Here is a 15,478-nt window from a genome sequence, read left to right on the forward strand (position 1 = left end):
ACGGTTCATTTGCAGGATGTGAACAAAACTTGGAGAATGTCTTAAAGCTTTGTTGACACAAGCCTAAAAAGGTGTAAGATTCTGTAAGGAAACAAAACAGTATGTTAAGCCATATGTGGAGTTTTTTTGTGGGATGTTTGTAGACAGGATGGATATCCAGGTTGCTGATGGTTTTCTAAGATGAACAGATGCAGACACTGAGGCTGAGATAGCAGAGCATGGTTTGTACAGAGACAGATCACAGTATGGGGGGAAAGCAGCCACAGCTTGTTGTGGCTCTGCTTAAAAATCCATAGTATTGTCAGTTCAGTTCAGCACCAAGTGACAGTTGTCTCTTTTCCAACCAGAATCCACTGATTGAAGCATCCTACCCGTCATACGCATGGTACACTATCTCCTGGCTTTAAGCATATGTTGGCCATCGGACAATCTTACACACACTGTCAAAGATGTAGACCAGTCGTAGTAATAACTGTAATAATGTGATTCATCTGTGGTGTTGAACCAGTTTGTTAATAGTTTCCATCACTGCTAGTCTCCACACCCCCTCACATTTATAGCACTCAAGTTCTCCTTGACATTTTCTTTATTTTTGGGGTAAGGGTTGTCAAAGTATTGAAAGTCATTTCAGTGACATGCTTCTTGTGATAACATACAATGTCATCGGTCGTGTATGAAAATGGAAATTGAGTTTTTTTTTCCCAGGATATTTTCAAAGTGAAAACTGTTGTCTGTTCATGCATGTTGTAACCCATTTACTACTTGTCATATATAGGCTGTGTTACATCACTGTTGGCCATTTTCCAAAGCATAACAGATGTTATATATTTGAAATACTTTTTCCAGGCCGACAGTTTCCAGTCATTCCACTGAGGATATACATTTTAGAAGGCACTTCCATCACTTAATCCATCACTGTGAAGATCATACATGCTGTCCACCATGTCAATATCTATCAAAAAATCTATTCAAAATAGGGGTGTCGCAATATCGCGATATTCACGATAGCCGTGACATTAAAAAAAGCAAAGTAGTGATATTGTGTTAATAATACACATATGATATCGTCTGAATGATCCAGCGAAGATGTTTGGCCCTCAGCTGGCGTTCATCTGGTTGCCTTCTCACTAATAATTGAGTAGTTGATAGAAATTGTTCTTTTTGTACACTTTCTTTATTCTTGCTGTGCTTACCAACTCTCTCCACCTCCCTCCACTCGTATTTTGAGGGTAATTTATTTGCCAAAAAAGAGACAAAACACAGTCAACAAAGTTGACTTGATTGGTAGCATTTTTTTCTTAAATATCTATAGATACCACGGTAATTAGGTTATCGGGAATTGGTTTGACCATGATAATTGTGTAGTGAAAATCTGGTATCATGACAACCCTAAGATAAATCAATTCAGCAAAGCCAGAGATGTCGCCTTTTTCATTCAACACGTTCTTACTGCGCCTGCTTTACCCATAATGAAACTCAACCGTCAACAGTTGGTCAGAGATTCTGCTTTGTTATGTGAGTAGCTGCTAATATAACCTTGAACTGGGAGCCTCAAGCAGAGATGACACCCCAACTGACACTCAGACATGTTTTGCTTTAAGCAAATTTCAAGTCTTTGCCAGCTGATTTTCATGCCATACAGAAAAAGAATGTGCTGCCTGGAAGATAAACTCCTCTAAACACTATGGTTTGCTTTGGAAAATGGCTCGCTGTAATGTTTCATCGACATGACTAGCAGTAAACTGGTAAAACACGCAAGCTCCAGTCTGTATATGGTCCACCTTAGAATGATTTTATTTGTTTGCATCATTTCTTAGTAAGTCGTCTTTCAGATCTTCCTTATACAGTATTGCCTTGTCTGGCTTACATCAGGTTCTTATTCATCTCAACTCTGAGTGATTCAGATTAACAACCACACTGTTTTGTCTTTGTCCTTTTTTCTTGGAAAGCCTGTGCACTCTCATATGAGACAAGTCTCCTATGGATTCATTCACACGGGACAATTTTTTTTATTTTAAGTCAAACTGACATAATGTGCTAGTTACTGTGGCAACAGCTATGGGTCCTGTATGTACTGATGATATAACTGACAAGTGTACAGTAGGTGTCCAGTCATATGCAAGCCTATTACACTAGTTGTGTGCAGTTACTTTAAAGAAATGGTCAAGGAATTTGGATATTGTGTCAAGTTTGAAGTCTTTGGCTGGTAAAAGGATCACTATGTTGTGTGATGATTTAATGTCAAAAAAGAAGGTCAAAAGAACGAACGATACTGCATTCTCATTAATATTCATTTAGGCCCTGAGGTATAACTGCCATGTTAGTTGCATCACCAATGCCAACAAAAGTGCCTTCTGTTTGATCACTAGGCCTTGAGCCAAAGACGAGCAACAGTAATCGCCTTGTAAAATGAAGAATGGTAACTATAACAGGCACTCCTGCTTGCCTTCCTTAAAATGTAATCTGATAAATTGGTAATTCCCAAAGATTTGATCTGACCAGTGCAAAAGTCCATTCAGAAATAGCCAGACAAAATGCCCTGTCAAATCAATGGCCGTTCCTTTTCTCCTTCCTGAACTCCACTATATAATTATCATCTTTATTTTGTCTAGCTAGGACATGTGTGTTAGCTGAGAATACACTCTTGTTTAAACTACATGATTGTAATGTTCTTTTTCATCATTAATTATGCCCTTTAGCTATATAGACTGTTAACATTCTGGGTTGTTTTAGTTAAAAAATAAAAGTTGAGGGGTTGGAGGGCTAGGAATCCATGTGTCAGCATAAAATGATTACTACATTTCTTTGTGGAGGAAAACTTACTGGGTTTGCTTCTGTATTGCCAAATATGTTTTAAAATGCTGTATTTTCTTACATGGAAAAGTGTTACATGAATGGTAGGAGGGTGCAAAAAAATAATCGGTTTAAAATCCAGCTTACTTTAAGGGAAAACTGTGGAAAAAGGTTGACATGAGAACATTTTTAATTGTGTCATTGTCATGTGGAAATGATCTACCATTAAAACATTCCCTCTGAAACAACCTGTCACTTCAAGTTATTTGAATCAAATGAAATGCTGTTAAGGATGTAGTTAGACTGACTGAAGTGAAAGGGGATCACTGGGGGGGGGGGGTGATGACAAAATCTGTGCTTTTTAAAGCAACATTATGTAGAAATTGGCATTTTGTGCGATTGTGACTGACGTAAATACAAATCCCAGGTCTGTAACAACTTGTCAGACGTAATGTAGGTACTAACTACAAACAAAACACATCATAACAATGTAATGTGTTGAAAACTTGTATGTTGAAGTAAACATGTAACGCTGTGATCCTACCTTCTTACTGGAGTTACACAGTCCAGAAACAGGTGATGGGGGACTGAGACAGAGACACCATTCACCCTGTTACAACACACTGTACCATCAACATGATTCTGAAAATGTTATTTTAAGGTAAAAAGTTACATAACGTTGCTTTAAGTTTGAGATCCACTAACAATTAAAATTTTTGTTCTGATTTCAAGTTGTAAAATAAAGTGCAATTGTTTATGGGCTACTCCAGACTAGAATTACCGCCTCGTGGTTGTATGTCTCTGTGCACCAGTCAATGTGCTGTTCCTGAGTTTCAGAGTATCATGAAGTCACAGTGAAGTTGACCTTTGACCATCATTTTATCCTTATTTGTGTAAAAATGTTGTCATAATCATCATGAATTGTTGAGCAAACCAAATTCTATTTACCAAATTTGAAGAAATTCCTTCAGGCCTTCCTATGATATTGCGTTCACAAGAACAGGACAGAAAAACCTAATGCCTCCGGCAGTGGCTGTCCTTGCTGTGGAGGCATCAGAAAGAGAAGTCCAAATTGAAACGGCAGAGATATCCTGACTTGTAGTCTGAACTATCAAATACCATCAAGAGAAGTTTCCATAATGCAACATTATAGAGTCTAAGCCAAGATGATGTCGTAAGGGTTATTTTTTACATTTTGCAAGCTCCTCCACAGCAACAGAAATCATTACACCACTGTTACAACAGGCTTAGCAGCACTTCTCGAGTGACCTGCATGTGAAAAATTGGTGTAGCGCACATTTGAGTTTTAGTACTTCTAAATATCATTCTTTGTGTAAGTCATTAATCTACTTCTTATTTTAACTTTTACAAACAGTATGTTGTTAATTCTGAAACTTTAAACAGCTAGATTTCATAAAGGATTGAAGGATTCAGATTCAACAACTAAAAACTATACTGGATGCAGTATCTCTCCTGTGGCTATGAAAACTGATATCACAGCAAAAAATATTGAATGTGGCTCCATTTTATCAGGCTGACACTCCATTTAATAAAGTCAGTGTCAGTGCTTATTGGATTAGTTTGAACATTTCAAGGAAGTTGTTAAAAGAACCGTCTGTTTACTGACGCAATAACCTGCAGTTATGTCACAACTTTTGTGTCAGCCATTGCAGCTGGACCAGTTTCAATAAAGCTGTTTTTATTGCTTTTCACATATGTTTCGTTATGGCAACATAAAGTCAAATGTCTCTAAAATCTATTAAATATAATGCTACATTGCTATTGTATGTTTGAAAGGTATCTTCAGCTGAACCTGCATTTGTCCAGCTATGATGAGAGTACAAGCGGAGTCACGGATGGTGGAAACTGAAGTCAAGCAAGCGTCAACAATCACTTTACCCTGAAGGTGTATGTTGAGCCTTTGAAAACATTGATTCAGTCACTTCAGAATGTGCTCTACAAAAGCAGTGCTGAAAATGTTGGGAAAGGTTTGAAAAAAAAGTACAGTTTACATATTGAGTGCATGTTTTGCCTTTAACACCTTTATTCACACTCATTCAGATTCTAAAGTCAATCTTTTCTCTTTATTTTCACATATAAAAATAAAACACTTTCTTGATTAGATGCAGCATTGTGATTCACATTCAGCCCAGTCACATTGTTTGTACGATGCACAGAAAGGACGGATGCTTCCATCACATGTTGCATCAATCTGTGAAAACACTGGTTTATGCATTTAAAATGACAAATTACACACGTAGGAAGGGAAATTAGAAGATATCTCCTGGTTAAATCGCTTCTTTTACAGTGTCTTTGTAATGTGTGCTTTTTCTGGCCCGAGCTTTACAGTCGAAAATGTTTTTGACCTGATATTTTTATGAAAGCAATTGAAGTCTGACCTTCCACCATATCTGTATCAGAATATCATTTAGCAACTAAAAGTGTAACACAGGAAAATATATCACAATTCTGATTATTATTTTAAAGTGTGAATTGCACCATTGATGAGGCGCCCAGAGCTGCCAAAAGCCGGACTGTTATTACATTCGATTTGGCCTGCGAGATGTTTCTGGCTCAAATAATAATAATAATAATTAATTTAAAAGAAATTAAAAAATGTTATTACTCTTTAAAGATGTAGGGTTCCTAATTATTAATTATTGTTTATAATCTGAGCACAGTGGGCAGTGACATTTTACGCAGGAAGCCAGTAGATTAATGGAACCTGAAATCTTACTACTATTTTGCATATTAACAAAAGAATAAAATGCAATACAATAGGTGCTTGCTTTTGGTCCACCAATATTTAGATTCAACGTTTTTGGTGTTACTTTTGGCCCTCCGAGGGAAAACAGTTTGGTAATCACGTTTCATGGTGGTATGACATTATGTATACACACTGAAATGATTTCAAAGGAAATGTTCTAAATGTGCTTCAGTAAACGGTTTCAAGACACTGAGTAAAATTTTGCCAGCATTTTCCATCAAGCTGTGTTTACATGAGATCAGGGCCTGTCGTGGTCTTGGTGTGCCAGCTGGTGGGTGTTACCAAGGGTACTTGACAGCATGGCATTGATGATTAGAAGGAGGCAGTCCCAGTCTGCCTGTTTCATTTGCCAGTCTCCAGTACCTCTCCTTCAGGATGAATGCTGCTCTTTTAGGCTGCCTTTGCCTGGTGAAAACACCCTTCTTGTTCCCCACCACACGGGTCAACCCTGCAGACACAAGAGGGATCAACAAGAAGCCTGATTAAGGTGTGGACGGATTCTTTTATTTGAACAACCTGAGCTCTAAGTTGTTTTTGTACCTTGTACAGTCATGAAGTCGGCAAAGTTCCAGATGAGTTCACCGATGACATACTGCTTCCTCTTCTGGTCGAACACGCTGTGGTAGCTCTGCAGGACAATATTCTGGTACTCCTCAGTAAACATCACTGGTGGATCCTGGAGAGTGAAAACACAGCTTCTTACCCACAGTATTAACGTGTTTGGGAAAATATGTTGTGTAGGTTTACCAAAATCTAGCATGCAACAAAACAGTGATATGTGATTCCTGGTGCACTACACTCAGGTAATTGGGATGTGTATGTGTATGAATCCTCACACTGTGAAGCCCTGGCACTGCGTCGGCTCCGTATTCACTCTGGATGATGGGTTTCTGGTACTTTCCATACCAGTTCTCAAACTGATTGTTGAGCTGGAGGGGGATGAGCTCCAGGTGGCCTGAATCATGGTACCAGGAGAAGTAACTGTTTACACAGATTACATCCACGAAGGGAGCCTGGGGACACGATAAAAGACAAAATATGACTTGTAGAGCTACACTTCTGTTTTTCAATAGAAACTATGGTGTAGCAGTTGTGAAAACAGAACTGAGAGGTGCTGTCGTTTTTTACAATCTAGCAGCTGCAGGTAGTCAGTGCCTGCAAAATAATCAGCACCTTTAATTTCTAACTACACCCCGAAAGACACTGCTCACAGTACAGGAATGTGAACCATTCTGAGGAATGTCAACAACTTAGTTTGTTATTGCGGTCAACAAGAGCTTCGGAATTCAGACATATGAAGCTCTGAAGCTCAGCAGGATCCTTTGACCCCCTTATTTTTTAAATCAAGCATTTTATCTGATTGACTTCAGGTCAATATGTCCACATGCATGAGCTGAATTGCAGCACTGAGAGGCACAGAGGCATGTTTAGCTCTTCTTTTCTGCAAATGTTTTCAAACACATATATAATCTTCACCCTAAATACCGTGCAGAACTTTTATATTTCGGAATAATGCGGCTTGTTTTCTCAACAATCCAAAGATGTTCAGTTTACTGTGAGAGTGGAGTAAAGAAACCAGAAAATATTCACATTTTCTTTAAAAATTAACCAATTATCAAAGTAGTTGACAATTAATCAATTAAATCTTTACATCTATGAAAGAAACTTCAAAGAGTAACTTAACACCAGACTATGGCTGGAATGTTCAAGTCTTTCACCTGGGTGCAGCTGGGTGAGGCAACAAGTGTTCCCACTGTAACCGCACCCAACAGTCATGACACTTTGAACTTGCAGACTGGAATACAGAACTCCAACATGCACTGCAACATGCTGTTAGCGAAAAGTTCGCAAAAAAAAAAAGATTTCCAGGTGTTAAGTTACTCTTCAAACAAGAGCATAAACTTAGTTACTAAACTTACTCTATTTGTACTGTATATGATATTGATAACACCTGCATCAACACAAAATAATTACTACTTATGTGTCAAATAATAAACATGACAATCAATATGCTGTGCAGGTTTTCACTCTGTCATCCTGTTGATATTGAAGTAAGTACAGTTGAAACTCACCCCTTTGTCCCTGGCGTAGTTACTGTCGGTGATATAAGTGACGGGCCGGGTCGGGTCCAGATCTTTGGTATGTTTTATTAAGGTCCTGGAAGAAACACAAAACAACGATTACATTACAAGTTCGTAAGGATTACAATGTTATATAATCACTAGCATGTTACAAAAACACTTTGTGTAATTTGAAGAAACTGCTTGTGTTACAACTTCAGTGTGACAAAGAATTTTGTGGACACTTTGTTCTCCATACACCACACAGCTTTACTTGATGGGTACTGTAGTTGAGCAGGTTGAGTATTTTTTTGCTCTGTTTATCTCCCAGAGGCCTCAGGCTATGACTGTGCTCTAGCTGTTGTTGTTCAGGACAGCTTCATGACTTCCTCTTCCTGCATTCCTTGTTTTGCATACAGAGTAAGGGGATAGGCTGTGAACCAAAAACAAACCAGTATTTTCCTATAGGAATATATACAGATGGTTTAAAGCTTACAGGGCAGTCCTGGTGGCCCAGTTCTCTCTCTCTGTAAAATAAAGTTAGAAAAATGCCCCCCCAAAAAATCATCTTAAAACATTCAACTTCAGCTCTTCTAGGCACAGATAAAGAGCCATATTAGGGGGAGAAATGCTGAATGATCTTGCACCCAGAGGGGGCAGATAAGTCAATAATCAGTGTTGGTTATGAATGAATATTTGATGAGTCAATCTATTCCGTTCTTCACATCTAGGTGAAACTAAATGACAAGTACTCACTCGAAATAGAATTCAGCAGGGGGCATCTCTGAAGCCGGCTCATTGGCTACTGACCACATGACCACAGAGGGATGGTTCTTGTCCCGACGTACCAGCTCGTCCATGACATCCAGGTGATGGGCCAGGGAGGCGTTTCCAAAACTGCGACTACATCAGCAAGGCACAAAAGACAAAGCACAGCGGGTCCACCAGGTTATTTCATGTAACCCATTCTCAACCCACGCAGCCCAAGTAAGTCAGATCAAGGGGATATCTTCCAAAGTCTGATTTATCTTTTTGCTCTTTTCCCTTCAAAATAACTTAGTATAATACTTCAGTATTTTCAATACGCTGTTGACAATATTCATCTTTTATTCTGATGCATTTTCTTCGTCATTTCCCTAATTAAAGTCCAATATTGGGACGTGTGTGTGTGTGTGTGTGTCCAGTCTGTAATTCAGCCTGGATCTTTCAACATGACTTGTGTTCTACAGGTTAAATTTCTTGCATTTAGAGTACATCTTGTTTCTCTAATTTTACAACAGTCAGGAGGTTTTCAAGAGCAGTGGTGATGGGCATGACGCATGACACGTCAGTCTGTCCTTGCACGGTTATGTGACTTTTCCACCAGCACTTTTGGCTGCGATGAGTCAAACTGATTTGCATCTCCTTCAACACTTTTGTAAATTCTCTATGAAGCACGTGTTGCAAGTAATTTCTGTGCAGGAAACCTAAGAGAAATGTGTTTTTAAAAGTCTCACGTGTGTTCGGCTCTCAGTACTTTTGTAGCTTCTAATTGAATCTCTGTGGTTTGAAATGCAGTTTCTCTCCAGCTTTTGGCTTGCTAGTTTGGCTCTGATGCAGCATGCAATCTGCAAAGATACTCTTAACTAAAGTAATCAAATAAATGTAGTGGAGTAAAAGTACAATATGTGCCTCACAAATGTAGTGGAGTGGAAGTATAAAGTAGCAGAAAATGGAAATCCTCAAGTAAAGCAAAAGTGCCTCAAAATTGCACTTAAGTACAGTCCTGATTTTGCTGCTTCATATTAAAAGCTTTTAAATAATAGAGGACTTTTATTGAGAAGAATTTATAGGAAATTAAACGTGTTTGGCACCAAATTAGTGGAGCTTTAGTAGCTATTATTACTACTGTTTTTCGATAGTAGATTGCAGGGAGGAAGACTTTTTACAGCCGCTCCTTCAAGCAGATAGCCCTGTTGTAATAGAAACGGAAATCCCTGTCTCAAACTGAGTTGATCCGAGCCAGCCAGTGTATGGAAAAACACATGATGTTGACCGAACGCTCAAACAACTCTAAAGGTCACAGAGATGTGAGCAGTGACACCTACATGTCTTTGATGCCCACCCCCGGGCACTCATCTATCACCACGATGCCGTGGCGATCACACATCTGCAGGATCTCCTCAGCATAGGGGTAGTGGCTGGTGCGGAACGAGTTGGCCCCCATCCACTTCAATAAGTTAAAATCCTTGACGATCAAGGACCAGTCGAAGCCTTTACCTCGAATCTACAACACGAGGAAAAGAGGAAGGGAGGATGTGGTTATTGAACTGGTCCCATCAAATTTCCTGTCCGTTACCAGGAGAGACAGTCTGTAGATGTTGTAACAGATATGATGCTTGTGAGCTAAATGAGTCTTTTGGTAAAAGTTCAGCTTCCCTCTGGTGGTACTCACATCAGAGTCCTCATGTTTATTGACTCCATGGAAGTAGAAAGGCTTGTTGTTGATGAGAAACTGGGTGCTGGTAACAGCGACTGAGCGGATGCCAACTGGAAGAGTATAGATATCCTCATATGTTGATCTCCCATCGGTTGCCATTAAGTGAACCTAGATATTAAGTGCAAATGTCAGAAACATTTTTCTTGCATCTCTTTCAGCAGACATTAAGAGGTTGTGCAATACTCTACCAAACATGCAGAGCATTATAACAGGAACAAGGTGGAGGAGAGAGAAAGACGTGTTGCTCACAGTGTACAGAGTTTAAATTTAGGAGTGAATAAAAACACCTGAGTTTACTTTTCTGCTGGGTGTTAAAGTGCACTGAAGATAAGTACCTTGCCAAAGGCTCTGCCCAGGTTATTTGATTTGAGGGGAACTTGGAATCACAACATAACTATAGCTGTAGAAATTACTAATTTGCTTTATTATATTATTACACATATTAACTTCTTCTCTTCAGCCAACTGCCTTACTACTCTCACAAATCCATTGGCAATCCTCATGTGAACTGCATCTGAAACTTCACTTTGACATGTATGTTAACATGTGGTCTTACCTCCATAGAGTAAAGATAACCTGGATTCTCGTGCATTAAATACGGCCACCACAGGTTAACATCTGCTACTTTGAGCACTCCGGATGGATTGCTGGAGGCGGCCACAGAGCGGCCATCTTTGTCTTTCAAAGTGACCCTGATGGTGCCTGTGGCAGCACCTTGGACTGACACCTTGTACTTGACTAGACCTGAAAAACAGAGGAAACAACACTCAACAACGTCACATTAAATAAAACATCTCTTCTCAATAAAGCTACATGTGATTTTTGTTAACAATCAGTTTACTCTCTTACAAAATTTGACATTTGGAAAATGAGTAAATTAGCAGAGTCAGGTGTTTTTATTTACCCGTGTTATCCAAGAAGTCAGTCACCACAGTGATGTCATCCACGTAAGCCTTAGGAGTAGTGTATAGCAACACAGGACGATGTATGCCAGCATAGTTGAAGAAATCAAAGTAGATGTATTGCACAAAAAAACCCTCAGGATACCTGTCGAGGAATTACATTTTACACGTTATCTTTTAGTTATTCACTGACAGGTACACATTTTAATCTCAGCCAGACACTACATCAAACCAGTAAAGGCTAGAATCCCCGGGATCAGGGAACATCGCTTGATGTCTAAGGTGTGGAAACAAAGGTGAAGGGCCAGTTTAAGAACAACTGATTATATTTCTAAGATAACAAAACTGAAAAGATATTTTAAGGTCAAAGTGTTGTGATCTGTTTACAGTTTGAGAAAGATTAATTACAGATTTCACTGCCAGTCAATCTTAATTATTAAAAAGTTGTTTAAAAAAAATATAAATATTTATTTTATTTTTTTTCATTTTAAACACTGAAGCAGATAGTTAGTTGATGTAAAGTTAAGAAAGCAAGCATATTAAATTTAAAGGGATAGTTCGGATTTTTTGACATGAAGTTGTATGACATCCTCACCATCAGTGTCGTGCATCAGCAGTGACTTTCCCCCCACTGCGTCCTGTGAGCCGAGGTCTGTCCCGCTGTTGTTGCTGAAGAAAGTAGTTACAGCTAGTTTGCGGGGTCACGAAGATAAAGCGTTTTGCTTCAAAAAACAATATCCGTTCAAAAGAGTAAAACATTTGCATCACAAAAACGTTTACGACAAAAAAGTCAGACCTCACGATCACCTGGCACTACTTCCCCTCCCTTCGTATCACTGCGCGCTTCCGCCTGTTGACACACCGCACCGCTCCGTCAGCTGTTTCACGGTGTTTACATGCTCGGATGGTAAACGTAAATATGTCTGACTACGAAACGAGTGATGAAGACATTCCTTTTACCACAGAGCCAAAGGGATATCTTTATGAACCCGAATACACAGACACCGAGCTTCGTCAAATGGAGTTAGAACGGGCAGAGAGAGAGGAGAGAGACAGAGAAGCGGTCCAAGTTGCTGACAATAATAATAACAGCCATCATATAAAAAGGCACCATCTTTAGCTTGTAGATAGTTGTTCTTACCTGGGGTCGTGGCACAGCAGCGCTCTTCAAAACATGTTTCTTCCTCTTTCCTGGGCGTGTAGGAACATAATCGTCCTTGCTGAAGTGTGCACTACACACACAAAGCTTTTTCACCCTTGGCAGTCTCGCTTCAATGTTCAAGCCTTTGGCAAGAAGCCAAAGTTGCCTAATAGCAATGTCCGTGACAGGAAAGCGGTGAAATATATACGGCGACTTGGTGTGATCTTTGTTGTTGCAACCCGGATAATCGCAAATCCGCACCATTTTTATATATCCTCTTGTCTAATAATCTCGCTAGTACTCACGTTAGCTCTCTCGCACATCCGAGCATGTAAACACCGTGAAACAGCTGACGGAGCAGTGCGGTGTGTCAACAGGCGGAAGCGCGCAGTGATACGAAGGGAGGGGAAATAGTGCCAGGTGATCGTGAGGTCTGACTTTTTTGTCGTAAACGATTTTGTGATGCAAATGTTTTACTCTTTTGAACGGATATTGTTTTTTGAAGCAAAACGCTTTATCTTCATGACCCCGCAAACTAGCCGTAACTACTTTCTTCAGCAACAACAGCGGGACAGACCTCGGCTCACAGGACGCAGGGGGGGAAAGTCACTGCTGATGCACGACACTGATGGTGAGGATGTCATACAACTTCATGTCAAAAAACCCGAACTATCCCTTTAAGCTTTTCTATCAAGTCAGTGTTTTAATTAAAATGAAAACAAATGAGGTTACTTGGTGCGGTCCTCCATGTACTGGATTTTTCCTGGAGGAAGAGTCTCCAGACTCAGCGTGTTGTTGACAGCGATGGTGATCCTGCACGGCATGGTCGGGTCCTTGCGGAGTAGACTGCCAATCTCAACCTCAAAAGGAAGGTGGCCGCCTTCATGCTGTGTCACTTTCACCCCGTTCACCCACTGCAAAGGGTAAACACAATGATTCCACATGAGCTTGATCACATTAATACAACAGGTGGGTATAAAAGATATGAGTGTCATATGTCATAACTGTAATTAAATGATGTAGATGAGTTTCTGACTGGACTGGATTAGGAAGGTACACGATACTCACCACTATTGAAAAATAGTGAGCACTTCCCACTCTGAGAACCACTCTTGTTCCCACATCAGAGATCCAGCGGGCCGGCACCACCACCTCTCGCTCATACCACACCCAGCCTATGAAATCTCTTAGTGCGGCGTCCTGTGTGATGTCATTGTAGCTGGCAGGAACTGGCATGTCAATCACTGGACCAGTCTAGGAAAAATAAAATAAAACACTGAAACTGACTGAATTCACGTCACATGTTTTTCATACGTTTACCTAGAAATAAGCAGGAAGTATGAGGATGCAAAGAGAGCCAAAGTGACCACACCATCAGCTGATCAACACAACAAGCTTAGTTTCCTGAGAGATAAAAAAAAAAAAAGGAACTTTGTCAGAGACACAGAGAGAGAATGATACCACAGTGTTTCAAAACCACAGTGAAACATGACAGTGGTAAAATTCAAGTCTGGGGGTGTATTTCAGCCAAGGAGAAGTACCACTCCATTCTTCTGAGACGTTGATCTTTGTGGAAAGGGATTCATACTGCAGCAGGACAATGAGCCCAAACACCTCAAAGCTTTGACAGAACTACTTCAAGCGGTAAGAAGCCCAGGGAGTCCTGACTGTCATGGACTTTCCTCGACAGTCACCTGACCTCCACCTCACTAAACATTTATGCATCTGAGGACTGAGAAAGTCAAGCAGTCTGCAGTCTGTGTGTGGCATCACAGGAAGCTTTGATGCTGACATGACATGAGTCATCAGGTTCTGCACAAACTTGTGGAGTCCTTGCCCAAATACAAAGATATTCTGATATTCATGGCATTTTTTCAAGGATTCAGCTTGTCACTACATTTTTTGAGCTGTTATTATCAAAACAAATGCAAAGTAGAAGGACTAGTGGTCCAAAACGTGTGGACCCTAAATATGTATTAGCAAGTTTTATGTGTGTGACTGTGGTGGAGTATAAAGTACCCTACATCTGTAAACAACAGATGTACAAAAGTAATAAAAAAGTAAAAAGTAAAGTACAAATACCTACAATTGTACTTGACTCAACTTTCCATGACTGCAAACAAAAGCTGCTTTACTTCTCAGAGTTGTTGTTGTTGTTGTTGTTGTTGTTGTTGTTGTTGCTCTTGTTGTTGACTACCCTCCTGCTCACCTCTGACAGCCGCTTCTTGTACCATGCCCTCTCGAAGCTCTGGTTCCTATCAGTGGAGTCATCGGCCCTGAAGTCCCACAGCCCGTTCAGCTCCTTCACCTCTCTGGAGGGAGACTCCCGGGGGAAGAGCATGCCGCTGTCCAGCAGACACACCGCGTCAAACACCGCGAACAGGCACACAACACGGAGCATCTCGAGCCCCGCAGGTCCGACACCCATGAGCAAAACTTTTAGTGCCAGCTAAGCTCAAGAGGGCGCCGCCATCACTTCCTGACTCAGTCACATGATTTATTCTGTGGTCACGTGACCGTAGAACCGTCTTCCCGCGCTGCCTTCAAATACTGTCGGAAAGTATCTTTATTAAGTTTTAAACTGTCTCTATTTACTGAATCATAAGAAATAAAATAAATAAAATATACTGTAGGAAATTTCTCGATTAAGATGTGCGCTGAACGTTTTAGGTCATACACCGCATATAAAATATTATAATTATTGAATTATTGTTTAAATTATTAATTTAACTCAATAAATATCACGCGATGATTTGTTTGGTATTTATTTAAATTATTACATTAAAAAAAAACTATTTCTGGAAGTTTCACAGGAAGCATCTAAAGATGAAACATAAAGGTAGCATCCTGTCTTTTTACCCTACCAAATTAAAAGCCCCTATGTGCCCTGCCTGGCTGGCAAAGATCAAGGCAAAAGAAAACACACAAACAGAATCAATAATTTATAACACGAGAAAATGTATAGGTCTACTTTATTTCAAGCCCACGACTGGTTTTGTAAAATTATCATTCACTAATGCAACACCGACTGAATGACACTAGATGGCGCCAGACAATCGTACACCAAAGTGAAATGCAGAGCGCGAGCCCGTTAAATCAAGCCAATTATAGCCCAGTATGAAAAATCACAGTTTGCCTCTAGGGGCTCTATAAGTACATCAAGACTCACACTCTATCCATGGACCTCTTGGTCTTAGGGAAGAACTCCCCCCAAAAACCCTTTAACTGGGTAAAATGGAAGAAAGAAACATCAGTTCATTGATTCTCTGAAAGTGTCCAACAGTCCACATCCCAGAAACTTCAGCACATGGACGGATTCACCTCATAGGGTGACCC

At 40.1% G+C, this 15,478-nt stretch overlaps 1 protein-coding gene across 1 annotated transcript; it reads right to left on the minus strand.

Moving 5' to 3' along the window:
- Positions 1 to 4,806: 4,806 nt before the first annotated feature.
- On the minus strand, positions 4,807 to 14,631 carry gusb (glucuronidase, beta). Its single transcript, XM_073479353.1, has 12 exons — positions 14,352 to 14,631; positions 13,211 to 13,396; positions 12,875 to 13,056; positions 11,004 to 11,146; positions 10,656 to 10,843; positions 10,055 to 10,207; positions 9,708 to 9,886; positions 8,377 to 8,523; positions 7,633 to 7,717; positions 6,397 to 6,573; positions 6,101 to 6,236; positions 4,807 to 6,008 (listed from the first exon to the last, which is right to left on the minus strand). The coding sequence occupies exons 1-12, from the start codon at positions 14,568 to 14,570 to the stop codon at positions 5,839 to 5,841; spliced, it is 1,965 nt and encodes a 654-aa protein (XP_073335454.1). The 5' UTR covers positions 14,571 to 14,631; the 3' UTR covers positions 4,807 to 5,838.
- Positions 14,632 to 15,478: the final 847 nt, after the last annotated feature.

This window comes from Pagrus major, chromosome 13 (assembly GCF_040436345.1).
Source record: "Pagrus major chromosome 13, Pma_NU_1.0".
NCBI classification, from domain to species: domain Eukaryota; kingdom Metazoa; phylum Chordata; class Actinopteri; order Spariformes; family Sparidae; genus Pagrus; species Pagrus major.

Excerpts from the sequence above, each read along its gene's own strand:
- gusb (XM_073479353.1), bottom strand. The coding sequence starts at position 14,570 with ATGGGTGTCGGACCTGCGGGGCTCGAGATGCTCCGTGTTGTGTGCCTG. Across the intron at positions 11,147-12,874 it reads TACATGGAGGACCGCACCAA|GTATCCTGAGGGTTTTTTTG; the intron begins GTAACCTCATTT and ends ATTCCTCGACAG. Across the intron at positions 7,718-8,376 it reads CCTGCTGAATTCTATTTCGA|GACCTTAATAAAACATACCA; the intron begins GTGAGTACTTGT and ends TGTTTCTTCCAG.